Source organism: Mus pahari, chromosome 14, assembly GCF_900095145.1.
Source record: "Mus pahari chromosome 14, PAHARI_EIJ_v1.1, whole genome shotgun sequence".
NCBI classification, from domain to species: Eukaryota; Metazoa; Chordata; class Mammalia; order Rodentia; family Muridae; genus Mus; species Mus pahari.
Genome location: NC_034603.1, coordinates 41,157,219 through 41,172,280, shown reverse-complemented (window position 1 = coordinate 41,172,280; position 15,062 = coordinate 41,157,219). Strand labels below are relative to the sequence as shown.

Sequence of the window (15,062 nt, the reverse complement as noted above, 5' to 3'; positions counted from 1 at the left end):
CTCTCTCCTTATCTCTCCATAACATACTTGTACATTGTAGTGGCTCCTACTGTGAGTAGATCATATGACAGGCAGACCTCTGGGTGTCTTCCTAAAACAGCTTTTTACCTTTAAAGTAAAGGCTGAAATTTTAGCCATATTCCCAATACTGTGATTGTGGGACCTTTTGTAAAATGATTTTTATTATTAAGTTTAGTCCCTAAGTTAACTTTATTATTAAGTTTAGTCCCTAACTTTCCTCAAAATACAGGCTCCAGCAACATAGGTATGTAGCTCATCCCCTAAATAAGTTATGAATATACTTCTACCTATGCATCTCTCTTCTTCAATTTTCCTCCAGGTGCAGTAACACATAACCAATGACTATAATCAGTCACAACTACAGGACTCTGAAAGAATTGGTCCTAGAAAGGTCCTGGATAATTACACTAATGAGTTGTTCAGGATCTGGATTCCTTTGGGATACAGAGCCTCTTAAGCCCAGAGATAAATGGGAGGAGAGATAGGAAAAAGGGTGATGCAGATCTAGGAGTTGACTGGAAACTATCATTCCCCGTGACCACCGTGAATAAAGGGAAACATGATATTGTACAAGGGACTATGTGTCAGCCTCAAATATTCCAGATGAGTTAGCAGGTGGGCAAATGAGGTTAGTCTTACTATCCTTCCAATCCAAGAGTTTCAATATTCTGCAGCATATGGTATTCTGTAGGAAGATTTTTCAGGTATACTTATTTCCTTCTTTGTCATCTATCTTCAGAGACTTTGCCACATCCTGGATGCATTTGAATTAGTGGTACCATTTAAATTATTTATTCATGGTGTGGTTCCTTTTATTAATGACTGTGGTATTATTCTCCTAATATTACACCTAATCAACATAACATCCCTGAGAAAATAATGATTTCTTTTAACTTTGCTGGGGAGCATTAATAAACCTTAATCAGGCCTCCAGTCAAAAGACTTTAGGTTCTTCTGATGGGTCTCACCAATCTATATTTTTTAGTGATCGTGTAAGTACTGACTTCTCCAGCACCTAGGTTTCATTGCCTGGTGTTTCATTTGCAATGTAGAATGTGATCTATAGAACTAGAATCTGTGTTTTCACAGACTTCCAGGTGGTTTCTGTTTCATGCAAGCCACACTGTCTCCTAGGGGATATGCATGTGCTGCCCTCATTGAGAAGTGCTGGTTTAATGGCTGAAGCTGATACAAAGCTCCTGGATCACTAGGGGCAGCACCCACAGGTGAGCGCCCTGGTTTGTGACCTCTTCATATACGCCTATACTATGTGGGACCTATACTGCAAGGGGAGTAGAATCTTAAGGAACTATTTTTTTTTCTTTACATTTAAGAAACCTGTCTCAGACTGAAACACAACCACCAAATATTTATAATCCCTGGTCATTCACAAGCACCATGCCATGTGCTAGCAAGATGAAGAAGAACATGGCCTCTCTTGCATGTAATGCAGTCTGGTGGAAAGTCTACATGAACCATGATCAAGGTATTGAACCATGTGGGAGGAACATAGGATTTGGTGAAAGCACAGTAGCCGAACTCAGTCAAGTGTAGAAATTTTTTTATTAGCAACTGGCATGTAGTATCTATCTATGAAAGATAAATAGAGATAGCATAGGTGAATGAGCTAATGAGAAGAGGAAACTATAGGCAAGTGAAACAGCAAGCGTAAAATGCTGTAAACAAGAAATTGTGACTTTTAATGATAGCATCAGAGAAGAGCTGTACACAGACACAGCACTACTCAGGTAATAAAACATCACTTAGGAACATAGAGTTTTGGATATTATTGAGAGTTGGATTGAATAAGAGAAATGTTAATAATGTTGTCTCCCTAATTTCCTGAGACGCATCACATTCATCTGCTCAAAATATAACAACTCAAACATTCGTAATCCTTTTTTGTTTTTTTTGTTTTTTTTGTTGTTGTTGTTTTTTGCAATGGGTGGAAACAGTTTATTTGAAGTACTAGAATTGCAGCATGAAGCCAGTGTGAACAGAGAGGGCAGGCAGGGACTCAACTGGATCTAGTGGTGGGGACCTTCATCTGGAGAGGTGGCAGCCCTCCATGGGCAGCCTGCTGAATCGAGTACAACATGGGTACAGTAATGCCAGGGGAAGGAGTTTTGGTGGAGACACGGGCTCTAGAAGCTTCCAGGTCCTCTTTGCACCTCCAAGAATCCAAGTGGCTTCATTCACACACGAACACACTGAGTACATTCACTGACTTAGACATCCTTGTAAATGTGTCCACGGGATGCAGGGATGACCCTGATACCCTTGAGACTCCAAGGAGATCTTCACCCCTTTCCTGATTCTCCAAGAGAGGTTATAGGATGGGCTCTGGAGGCAAGAGTAGCTAGTACCATTTCAACAGAGCAGATAAGGGTGAGTTTGGTACTTAGCCCTGATGCTGAGAGAGTGTGGAGGAGAACTAGACACTTCCAGGAGGAGCTGAAGGCACCTAGGGTTCCCTGGGACCTGAAAGGAACTGGACTTTGCTTCCTGAGCTAGGGGGATATGGGGAACACATGGGACCAGTCATGGGCTCAGCTGCAGCAGAGCCAGCTAGCTGAGCAGGAGTCCAAGGCCCAGTAGTGGTACACAGGCGTGAAGTCAGAGGCAAGCATTGCTGAGATTGCAGAAGGAGCTTTGGCAGCAGTAGTGGTAGCAACAGATGCCACACCAGGGTTGATATTGATGTTTTCATGGGGGCAGGTCTGGGAGCAGCCCGTATTCAGGGTATAGCCAAGGTTGACATTCCCAAAGCCAGCAGCAGAAAATAACATGATACAGTAATTGCCTGTGTCCTTGCATGCGACTGGCCAGAGGGAGTTTATATTGCTCTTATGATGGGTGCAGGAGAAGCATATCAGGGAAGGGACTAGCTCCACACCCAGAAGGGCTGCCTGCAGCACAGTCAAGAAGACCCTCATGCTGGAAGTGGTAGACATCTGCTGAAGGCTCACCAGCCAAAGAAGCCTGCTCCAGGTGAAACAGCCCCAAAGAGAAAACTGAAACCTTAGGTCCTGGAGATCACCCCAGGCTGGAGGCTCCCATAGGCTGGAGGCTCCCAAGCAGCTCATATTTTCTTGGTAGCATCTAGCTGCCATCCTAGTCTGGGAGTGTAGTGTGAAGGCAATGACTGGGATGATGTGGAAAGGTGGAGCACAGCTACAGGGTTTCTAGAGTGACTGTGCTAGAAAGAAAATAAAATTAACAGATTTCTGATTTGATCCAGGCCTTGCAGATATTAAATTTATCAGTTCCTAAATGCCACCTTATAAATGTGAGAGCATAGTGAGGGCACACTGGGAAGGAGCAGAAGGGAATCATAGGTATCACTTGGATCTGCTGGACTTGGCATGCCTGTGACATAGCCAAGAGACAATAACTACCGAGACACAAGATAGAGTTCTAAAGGCTACACAGACTTTCACGCCTGGGGTTTACATGGCAATTTAAGATACTGGAGTGTGGGTGGGGTGGTGTGTGTGTGTGTGTGTGTGTGTGTGTGTGTGTGTGTGTGTGTGTGTGTAATTATTAAAATACAAAGTATCAGAATCCTTAGGACCACTGATGTCTAAAAGACACTAAGGTAAATGAGCTACTTATAGTTGTCTAGGATGGCCATGTAAGACAAAAAAAACTAATATATTTTGATCTCAGAAGAAAATAGCTAAATGTATTTAGGAAATAACATAATACAGAAACATATAAGAAGGTTTAAAAAGAGGTTATTGGTGATTACAGAGGTCATAAATTATAATTATAGTTATGAGGTCAAATGGTTGAAAATGAATAATAGATGAAGAAATCTGTTTCTTTTTCTTTGTATTTCCAAGGATCAATGTCACTTTTCTCTAGAGGTGCACGAGAAAGATTATGACAGAAGAGAATCAAACTGTGATCACCCAGTTCCTCCTCCTGGGACTGCCCATTCCCCCAGAGCACCAGCAACTGTTCTATGTCCTATTCCTGGCCATGTACCTCACCACTGTCCTGGGGAACCTCATCATCATCATCCTTATTCTACTGGACTCCCATCTCCACACACCCATGTACTTCTTTCTCAGCAACTTGTCCTTCTCTGACCTCTGCTTTTCCTCTGTCACAATGCCAAAGTTGCTGCAAAACATGCAGAGCCAAGTTCCATCCATCCCCTATGCAGGATGCCTGGCACAACTATACTTTTACCTGTATTTTGCAGACCTTGAGAGCTTCCTCCTGGTGGCCATGGCCTATGACCGCTATGTGGCCATCTGCTTCCCCCTTCATTACATGAGCATCATGAGCCCCAGGCTCTGTGTGAGTCTGGTGCTGCTGTCCTGGGTGCTGACCACCTTCCATGCCATGCTGCACACCCTGCTCGTGGCCAGATTGTCATTCTGTGAGGACAATGTGATCCCCCACTTTTTCTGTGACATATCTCCTTTGCTGAAGCTGTCCTGCTCTGACACGCATGTTAATGAGTTGGTGATATTTGTCATGGGAGGGCTTGTAATTGTCATTCCATTCCTACTCATCATTGTGTCTTATGCACGAGTTGTCACCTCCATTCTTAAGGTCCCTTCTATTCGAGGCATCCACAAGGTCTTCTCCACTTGTGGTTCTCACCTGTCTGTGGTGTCACTGTTCTATGGGACAATCATTGGTCTCTATTTATGCCCAACAGCTAATAGCACTACTGTGAAGGAGACTGTCATGGCCATGATGTACACAGTGGTGACTCCCATGCTGAACCCCTTCATCTACAGCCTGAGGAACAGAGACATGAAGGGGGCCCTGGCAAGAGTCCTTTGTAAAAAGAAAATTACCTTCTGTCTGTGATGGTTGCACTTAGTAATTTTGAAATTTCCCCTCAATAGACTGTACTGTTGTGATACTATACCAGATTTCCTCACTGCCATTTGAGATTCTGTTAAAAGTATAGAGCAATCATTGTTCAGCATGCAGTTGAAGTCTGCAATTGAAGTCAGAAATTAGGTTTGAGATCATGCTGTTTTTCTATTTTGCTTTTGTCGGGTGATCCTAGAAAGGCATATATTAAAGCTACTATTTTAGTGACATCTGCTCCGTACGTCTTAAATCGCACCAGAATTTTATCAGTTTATCCTGAGTTCTGCTTTAAATATGGTCTCATTTCAAAATTGTCCTCCAAAATCCTAAGTCAATGAAAACAGCCAAGTATCTCCTCCTTCTATGTGCTTTTTCTGAACAAATCTTGGATTTTGTTCATTCTTACATATTTTAACCTTTACTACTATTTTGTGTATAAGGGTGTTTTGAGGGTGTTTTGTCTGCATGTGTATTTGTACACTGTTCATGCAGTGCCGATGAAGGACAGAAGAGAGCATATGATCTTCTGGGCCTGGAGTTACAAATGTTTGTAAATAATGTGGCTGCTGAAAATGAAACCTGGAAGAGCAGCTAGTACTCTTATCCAAGCTATTTCTCCAGTACCTTATTCATTGTATTTAATTACCCCACATCTATTTTGTTTTCATGTATATTTTGGGTTTTTTTCTTAACTTTTCTGATCATAAACATAATTTTGTGATTATTTTTATTTTTTATTTTGTACAGCATGTTTTAATCATATTCTTACCCATCTCCTAATTCCTCCCATATCCAACCCACCTCCCCACCCACCCAAAGACAACTTTATGTCCCCCACCCTCTTATACACACACAGATATACACACAGATAAACAATACACACACACACACAAAAAGACAAAGTTCAAAACAAACAACTGAAAAAGAAGAAAAATCTATAAAAATAAAAAACATCAAAACAAATCCAAAAGCAAAGTCGCATACACACACATACAAAAAAAAAAAAAAAAAACGGAGTCTGTTTTGGGGTTGGTCAACTGCTCCTGGGCTTGGGACTTACCTGGGAATATGGTTGATATACCCAGTGACTCTCCACTGGAGAAAACTGATTTCCTTTCCCAACAGGTATCAATTGCAAGTAGATTCTTGGATAGGGGTGTGACTTTGTGTCCACTTTCCTTCTTAGTACTGTGATTTTGTCTGGTTTGAATCTGTGGGGGTGTTGTGTATGGTGCCACAGTCTCTGTGAGCATATTTGCATCAATCCTGTTGTGTCCGGAAGATGTTGTTTCCATGGAGCCATGCACCACCTACAGCTCTTGCAATCTTTCCACCTCCTCTTCTAAGTAAATCCATGAGACTTTCTGACATTTTTTTATAACAATGTCATCTGTGCAGTTCTGCCTTTGCCTGGAATTAACTAATAGCCAGAAACTCTAGATTTTATTTCCCTATGACAATGGAAATAACCTAGAGGCAGATGCGTGCTATATTTTTATAGAAACTATTCACCTGTTTCAATAGTTGACTCTTACATTAAGGTCCTTGATCCATTTGGTTTAGACTTTATCCAGGTTGAGAGATAAGGGTACAGTTTAATTCTTCTACACGTACTATACACTTTGAAAAGCAACATTTGTTGAAGATGCTGTAATTCCCCCAATGTGTATTAAGGGCCTCTTCATAAAAAAATCAGGTATCTCTATAATGTACTCCTGAATTCTATTTTATTCATCAGTGTGTGTTCTTATATAAGTACCTAGCTGTTTTCATTACCATAACTTTGTGGCATAACTTGAAATCCAGGAAGGTGATACCTTAAGTCATTCTTTTGCTATTTAGGATCAGATTTAACATGTGTGTTTCTATATGAAATTTAATGTTTTTTCAGTTACTGTGGAGAATTCCATTAGAATTTGATGGGTGTTGCATTGAGTCTATAGATTGCTTTTGATAAGATGGCCATGGTCATGATATTAGTCCTATGAGTCCATGAGCAATGGAGGTCTCTCTTTAGTATCCTCAGTTCCCTTTTTCAGTGTCTTAACAATTTCATTGTACAAGTGTTCCGAGGATATCTTATTCCATTGGCCTATGTCATCTACGACAAATGTTCCCATCATTCATTCCTTTTCTAAATGTATTAGCATACCAATGGTCTCCTAACCTGTCATTACTCTAAAATAATCTCTTTTAAATAGCCACAGAATAAATACACAGTGTTGGGGCAAAAAATGAGATTCTGAGCATACACTGTGTAATGATCAAGTCAACATAGCCAATGTACCCTTTATCATGGGAGTTTAGCATCTTTGTAGAGGTAACATCCAAATGTCATTTTAAAATAAGCAATGAATTCTTGCCAACAGTAGTACTCCAACTGTGCTATACAGCATCTGAAAGCCTTCCACTTACCCAACTGCATACCTGTACCTATTTATCATCCTTACATCCTCCCTTCCCCACACTCTTCCTGGTTTCTGGAAACCACTATACTAATCTACTTCTATGAGGCCACATTTCATTTCTGTTATTGTAATATATATTGGGAGTTTTAGCTACATTCCTTAAATTCAAATTTGTTATTAATTATAAGGAATACTCTATGTATGTATTACTTATTTTTATTTGTTAGTATAACATTTTCTTTTTATATAATCTATAATTTGTTGCTATGGTGCACATTGTACATAATTTTCTCTGTATCTTCAAAACTAGATTCATATTTGTTATTGTAATGATTTTGATGTGATAAATACACATTTCTTTCTTTTTATTAGATATTTCTCTACATTTCAAATGTTATCCCCATTCCTGGTTTCCCCTCTGAAAGCCCCCTATCCCATAATCCCTCCCTCATCTAACAAACACACCCACTCCTGCTTCCTGGTCCTGGCATTGCCCTACACTGGGGCATCAAGTCTTCACAGGACCAAGGGCCTCTCCTCCCATTGATAACTGAAAAGGCCATCCTCTGCTACATATGCAGCTGGAGTCATGGTTCCCTCAATGTGTATGCTTTGGTTGGTGGATTTGGTCCTTGGGAGCTCTAGGGATACAGGTTGGTTCATATTGTTGTTCCTGCTGTGGTGCTACAAACTCCTTCAGCTTCTTGTGTCCTATCTCTAGCTCCTCCATTGGGGACCCTGTGCTCAATCCAAAGATTGACTGAGAGCATCCACCTCCATATTTCCAGGCACTGCTATCACATCTAAGGAGACAGCTATATCAGATTCCTGTCAGCAAGCACTTGTTGGCATTCACAATAGTGTCTGGGTTTGATAACTGTATATGGGATGAATCCCCAGGTGGAACAGTCTCTGAATGGCCTTTCTTTCAGTCTCTGCTCCACACTTTGTATCTCTTCCTATGGGTATTTTGTTCCCCATTCCAAGAAGGACCAAAATATCCAAACTTTGGTTTTCCTTCTTGAGCTTCACATGGTCTGTGAATTGTATCTTGGGTATTCTAAGCTTCTGGGCTAATATCCACTTACCAGTGAGTGCATACAATGTATGTTCTTCTGTGATTGGGTACCTCACTCAGGATAATATTTTCTAGTTCCATCCATTTGCCTAAGATTTCAAAAATTCATTGTTTTTAATAGCTGCATAGTAATCTGTTGGGTAAATGTACCACATTTTCTGTATTCATTCTTCTGTTGAGGGACATCTGGGTTCTTTCCAGCTTCTGCCGTGAACATAGTGGAGCATGTGTCCTTATTACATGTTGGAGCAACTTCTGGGTATATATCCAGTAGTAGTATAGCTGGCTCCTCAGGTAATACTATGTCCAATTTTCTGAGTAACCACCAAAATGATTTTCAGACTAGTTGTACCATCTTGTAATCCCACCAGCAATGTAGGAGTGTTCATCTTTATCCACATCCTAACAGCATCTGCTGTCACCTGAGTTTTTGATCTTAGCCATTCTGATTAGTGTGAGGTGGAATCCCAGGGTTGTTTTGATTTGTATTTCCCTGATGACTAAGGATGTTGAACATCTTTAGGTGCTTCTCAGCAATTCAGTATTCCTCAGTTGAGAATTCTTTGTTTAGCTCTGTAACTCATTTTAATAAGGTTATTTGGTTCTCTGGAGTCTAACTTCTTGAGTTCTTTATACATATTGGATATTAGCCCTCTGTTGGGGATGTAGGAATGGTAAAGGTCTTTTCCCAGTCTGTTGGTTGACAGCGTCCTATGCCTTACAGAAGCTTTGCAATTTTATGAGATCCCATTTGTCAAATCTTGACATTAGAGCATAGGCTATTAGTGTTATATTCAGTAAATTTCCCCATGTGCCCATTTGCTCAAGGCTCTTCACCACATCCTTTTCTATTAGTTTCAGTGTATCTAGTTTTATGTGAAGGTCCTGGCTCAATTTGGACTTGAGCTTTGTACAAGGAGATAAGAATGTATTGATTTGCATTTTTCTACATGCAAACAGCCATTTGAACCAGCACCATTTGTTGAAAATGTTGTCTGTTTTCCACTAGACGTTTTAGCTCCTTTGTCAAAGATCAAGTGACCATGGGTATGTGGGTTCATTTCTGGGTCTTCAATTCTATTCCACTGATCGACCTTCCTGTCACTGTACCAATACTATTCAGTTTTTATAATTAATGCTCTGTAGTACAACTTGAGGTCAGGGATGGTGATTTCCCCCAGAAGTTCTTTTACTGTTCAGAATATGTTTTGTTTATCCTGGGTTTTTTGTTATTCCAGATGAACCAGCAAATTGCTCTTTCAAACTCTATGAAGAATTGAGTTGGAATTTTGATGGAGATTGCATTGAATCTATAGATTGCTTTTGGCAATGTGGGCATTTTTACTATATTAATCCTGCCAATCCATGAGTATGGGAGATCTTTCCATCTTCTAAGATCTTCTTTGAATTCTCTCTTCAGACACTTGAAGTTCTTGTCATACAAATCTTTCCCTTGCTTAGGTAGAGTCACACCAAGGTATTTTATATTATTTTTGACTATTGTGAAGGGTGTTGTTTCCCTAATTTCTTTCTCAGCCTGTTTATCCTTTGAGTAAAGAAAAGCCACTGATTTGTTTGAGTTAATTTTATATCCAGCCACTTTGCTGAAGTGGTTTATCAGGTTTAGGAGTTCTCTGGTAGAATTTTGGGGTTACTTAAGTATACTATCATATCATCTGCAAATAGTAATGTTTTGAATTCTTCCTTTCCAATTTGTATCCCTTTGATCTCCTTTTGTTGTCTACTTGCTCTGGCTAGGACTTTGAGTACTATGTTGAATAGGAAGGGAGAAAATGGGCAGCCTTGTCTATTGCCTGATTTTAGTGGGATTGCTTCCAGTTTCTCTCCATTTAGTTTGATGTTAGCTACTAATTTGCAGTATATTGCTTTTATTATTTCAGTATGGGCCTTGAATTCCTGATCTTTCCAAGACTCTTATCATGAGAGGATGTTGAACTTTGTCAAATGCTTTCTCAGCATCTAATGAGATGATATTTTCTTCCCTTTGAGTTTCATTATACAGTGGATTACATTTACGGATTTCCATATATTGAACCATTCCTGCATCCCTGGGATGAATCCCACTTGATCATGATGGATGATGATTTTGATGTGTTCTTGGATTTGGTTTATGAGAATTTAAATTGAGTATTTTTGCATCGATATTCGTAAGGGAAATTGGTCTGAAGTTCTCTTTCTTTGTTGGGGTTTTGTGTGGTTTAGATATCAGAGTAATTGTAGCTTCATAGAACTAATTGGGTATTTTTCCTTCTGTTTCTATTTTGTGCAATAGTCTGAAGATTATTGGTATTAGGTCTTTTTTGAAGGTTGAAAGAACTTTGCACTAAACCCATCTTGTCCTGGACTTTTTTTGGTTGGGAGACTATTAATCACTGTTTCTATTTCTTTAGGGGTTATGAAACTGTTTAGATAGTTTATATGATCCTGATTTAACTTTGGTACCTGGTATCTATCTAGAAAATTGTCCATTTCATCCAGATTTTCGAGTTTTGTTGAGTATAGACTTTTGTAGTGGGATCTGGTGATCCCCCCCCCCTTGGTTTCTGTAGTTATGTCACCCTTTTCATTCCTGATTTTCTTAATTTGGCTACTGTCTCTGTGCCCTCTAGTTAGCCTGGCTAAGAGTTTATCTGTATTGTTGATTTTCTCAAAGAACCAGCTCCTGGTTTGGTTGATTCTTTGTATTGTTCTTTTTGTTTCCACTTGGTTGATTTCAGCCCTGAGTTTGATTATTTCCTGCCCTCTACTCCTCTTGTGTTTATTTGCTTCTTTTTGTTCTAGAGCTTTCAGGTGTGCTATCAAGCTGCTAGTGTATGCTCTCTCCAGTTTCTTTTTGAGGCATTAGAACTATGAGTTTTCTTCTTAGCACTACATTCATTGTGTCCCATAAGTTTGGGTATGTTATTGGCTTCATTTTCTTTAACTCTAAAATGTCTTTAATTTCTTTATTTCTTCCTTGACCAAGTTATCATAGAATAGAGTGTTTTTCATCTTCCAAGTGTATGTTGGCTTTCTATTGTTATGTTCCCTCTCCCCACTGTAGGGCATTTCATCTAAAGTCCCTCCCTTTGGGTCCTATGAATCTCTCACTTCCCAGGTGTCTGGTTCATTCTGGAGGGTCCCCACAACTTCCTTCCTCCTGAGTTTGCCTGTTTCCATTCTTTCTGCTAGCCTCAGGGCTTTAGTTCTTTTCCCTCACCCAATACCAGATCAGGTTCCCTCATCCCTTTTCCCTCCCAGGTTCCTCCCTCCCCACTCCCCATGATTGTTTTCTTCCCCCTTCCAAGTAAAAAGGAGGCATCCTCACTTGGGATCTTCAGCTTGTTGACCTTTTTTAGTTCTGTGGACTACATCTTAGTTATTCTGTACTATTTCTTTGGCTAATATCCACATATTAATGAGTATATACCATGTATGTGCTTTCGGGTCTGTGTTACCTCATCAGGATGATATTTTCTAGTTTCATCCCATTGTCTACAAATTCATGATTTCCTTGTTCTTAACAGCTGAGTAGTATTCCATTGTGTAAATGAACCACATTTTCTGTGTCCATTCTTCTGTCTTGGGACATCTGCGTTGTTTCCAGCTTCTGGCTATCACAAACAAGACTGCTGTGAACATAGTGGAACATGTGCCCCTGTGGCACGGTGGGGCAACTTTTGGGTATATTCCCAAGAGTAGTATTTCTGAGTCTTCAAGTAGATTTGTTATGCCCTGAGTTCATGGGAAACCCAGAGGAGCCCAAGAATTGAGAAGTCTGCTGCAATTTGCAAAAGAGTCTTTTTTATTATTATTTCGAGTCTACACTCAGATTGCAAGCCTCCACTGGCATGCAAAAATGAGTCCAGAAAGCATTGAGTTTATATACAGTGCAATTAGGAATTCTTTGACTGCTTAGGGTGGAGGGAGGGATAGGCAGCAGGTTGTAACTCAGTCAAGATACCATTTGGTGGGATGGGACTGAAGCTGGGAGGGGGATTAAAGAGTGTCTTTTGTGAGGATATCAGGAACTAATTTTTATGGCCTGCCATAATTGTCTGTGACCTCTAATTACCTTTTCTCTATGATTTAAATGTGGGGCCTTAATCTTCTTTGAGTTTGTTATTTCTTTAAGGTCCCAAGAACAGGCACCTGGATAGTTTGGCCATTTATCAGAGGGAGAGCTAGTTTTTAGTGATGCAGAGGCAGGGGGGCTGTCTTAAGCTAGCATCTAGCTCCTGTTCTCATTAAGGAGGGTTTTTTGGGCAGTGCCATTCTAAGGCCAGGTTGGGTTCCCTCAGAATGACCAGGGAGAAGGAGGGAGCCCTGAGCTTGCTGCATCACGGAAACCAACTGCCTGCATACTGCACTTGCCACAGAAGGGAGGGAAGATGGGAGCTTTTGTTAGGGAAAAAAACACAGAGGCAAACCATCTACACACAACACTGGAGTCTCTTTGGTGAGGCTTCTAAGAAGCAGGAAAATAAACTGCAAAGAGTTAGCATCAGTAATTTGGAGGCTACAACAGATCTATTTCCAATTTTCAGGGGAACCTCCAGATTGATTTCCAGAGTGGTTGTACCAGTTTGCAATCCCACCAACAATGGAGGAGTCTTCCTCTTTCCCCACATCCTCTCCAACATGTGTTGTCACCTGAGGTTTTGATGTTAGCCATTCTGATTGGTGTAAGGCAGAATCCCAGGGTCCTTTGGATTTGCATTTCTCTGATCATTGAGGACTTTAAACATTTCTTTAGGTACTTGTCAGCCACTGAAGATTCCTCTATTGTGAATTCTCAGTTTAGTTCTATACCCCATTTTTTTATTGGATTGCTCGGGGATTTTTTTTGGTGGTTAGCTTCTTGAGATCTGTGGAAGATAAAGAAAGAAATTAAAGACCTTCTGGAATTTAATGAAAATGTTGATACATCATGCCCAAACTTATGAGACACAAGAAAAGCAGTGCTAAGAGTAAAATTCATAGCACTAAGTGCCCTGGTAAAGGAACTGGAGAAACCCTACACTAACAAATTAACAGCACACCTGAGAGCTCTAGAACAAAAAGAAGCGAACACACTAAAGAGGAGAGACAGAAAACAGTCAAATGCAGAGCAAAAATCAACCAAATAGGAACAAAGAGAACAGCACAAAGAATCAAAAAAAAAAAAAAAAAAAAAAGCTGGTTCATTGAGATAATCAACAGGATAGATAAACCCCTAGCCAAACTAACTATAGGGCCCAGAGGCAGTATCCAAATTAACAAAATCAAAAGTGAAAAGGGAGACATAACAACAGAAATGGAGGAATTTTTTAAAAATCACCATATCCTGCTACAAAAGCCTATACTTGACAAAACGGGAAAATCTAGATGAAATGGGTGATTTTTCTAGACAGATACCACACACCAAAGTTAAATAAAGAATAGGCAAACTATCTAAACAGGCCCATATCCCATAACAAATTAGTAAAAGTCATTAAAAACCTCCTAACCAAACAGCCCAGAGTCAGATGGATTTAGTGGAGAATTCTGCCAGAACTTCAAAGAAGACCTGATACCAATATTCCTCAAACTAGTCCATAAAATAGAAACAGAACGAACACTACCTAATTCATTCTATAAATCCGCAATTACTCTGATACCTAAACCACACAAAGACCCAACCAAAAAGAGAACTTTAGAACAATCTCGCTTATGAATATTGATGCAAAAATACTCAATAAAATTCTTGCAAATCAAATCCAAGAACACATCAAAACCATCATTCACCACCATCAAATAGGTTTCATTCCAGGGATGCAAGGTTGGTTCAATATATGAAAATCCATTAACATAATCTACTATGTGAATAAACTCAAAGGAAAAAATTACATGGCCATCTCCTTAGATGCAGAAAAAGCATTTGACAAAATACAACACCCTTCGTGTCAAAAGTATTGGAGAGATCAGGAATTCAAGGCCCATATCTAAACATAATAAAAGCAATTTACTACTAACCAAAAAACAATATCAAATTAAATAGAAAGACACTTGAAGCATTCCCACTAAAATCAGGGACAAGATAAGGATGCCCACTCTCCCCATATCTATTCAATATAGTATTCAAAGTGCTAGCTAGAACAATAAGACAACAAAAAGAGATNAAGGGGATACAAATTGGCAAAGAAGAAATAAAGGTATCACGATTTGCAGATGATAAAATAGTATAAATAAGCCACCCCAAAATCTCTACCAAAGAACTTCTCCAGCTAATAAACAACTTCAGCAAAGTGGCTGGATATAAAATTAACGCAAATAAATTAGTAGCTTTCCTTTATACAAATGATAAACAGACTGAGAAAGAAATTAGGGAAGCAACTCCTTTCACAATAGTCACAAATAATGTAAAACATCTTGGAGTAACTCTAACCAAACAAGTGAAAGACCTGTATTGCTACGGACCACCCCAGTTGGGTATGAGGGTCCCTGGAATAAGGCTCCTCGAAGCTAGGTGGGTAAGGATTCAGCGGTGACACACAGAAACAAACACAGAGGCAGTTTGAATCTGAGGGTATTTTGCAGCTCTCAAGCAGGGGATTTCATACATTAAAAAAACAAACATTTCAACACTTAGACTTCATTCCTCCTTAGAATAGGGAACAAAATAGCCATGAAAGGAGTTACAGAGACAAAGTTTGGAGCTAAGACGAAAGGATGGACTAGCCAGAGACTACCCCACC

General features: G+C 39.8%; 1 protein-coding gene and 1 pseudogene across 1 annotated transcript; one reads left to right on the top strand and one right to left on the bottom strand.

Moving 5' to 3' along the window:
• Positions 1 to 2,562: 2,562 nt before the first annotated feature.
• LOC110332759 lies at positions 2,563 to 3,050 on the bottom strand (annotated as a pseudogene).
• An 856-nt stretch (positions 3,051 to 3,906) lies between these two features.
• Positions 3,907 to 4,851, top strand: LOC110331424 (olfactory receptor 1468). Its single transcript, XM_021211995.1, has one exon. The coding sequence runs from the start codon at positions 3,907 to 3,909 to the stop codon at positions 4,849 to 4,851; it is 945 nt and encodes a 314-aa protein (XP_021067654.1).
• Positions 4,852 to 15,062: the final 10,211 nt, after the last annotated feature.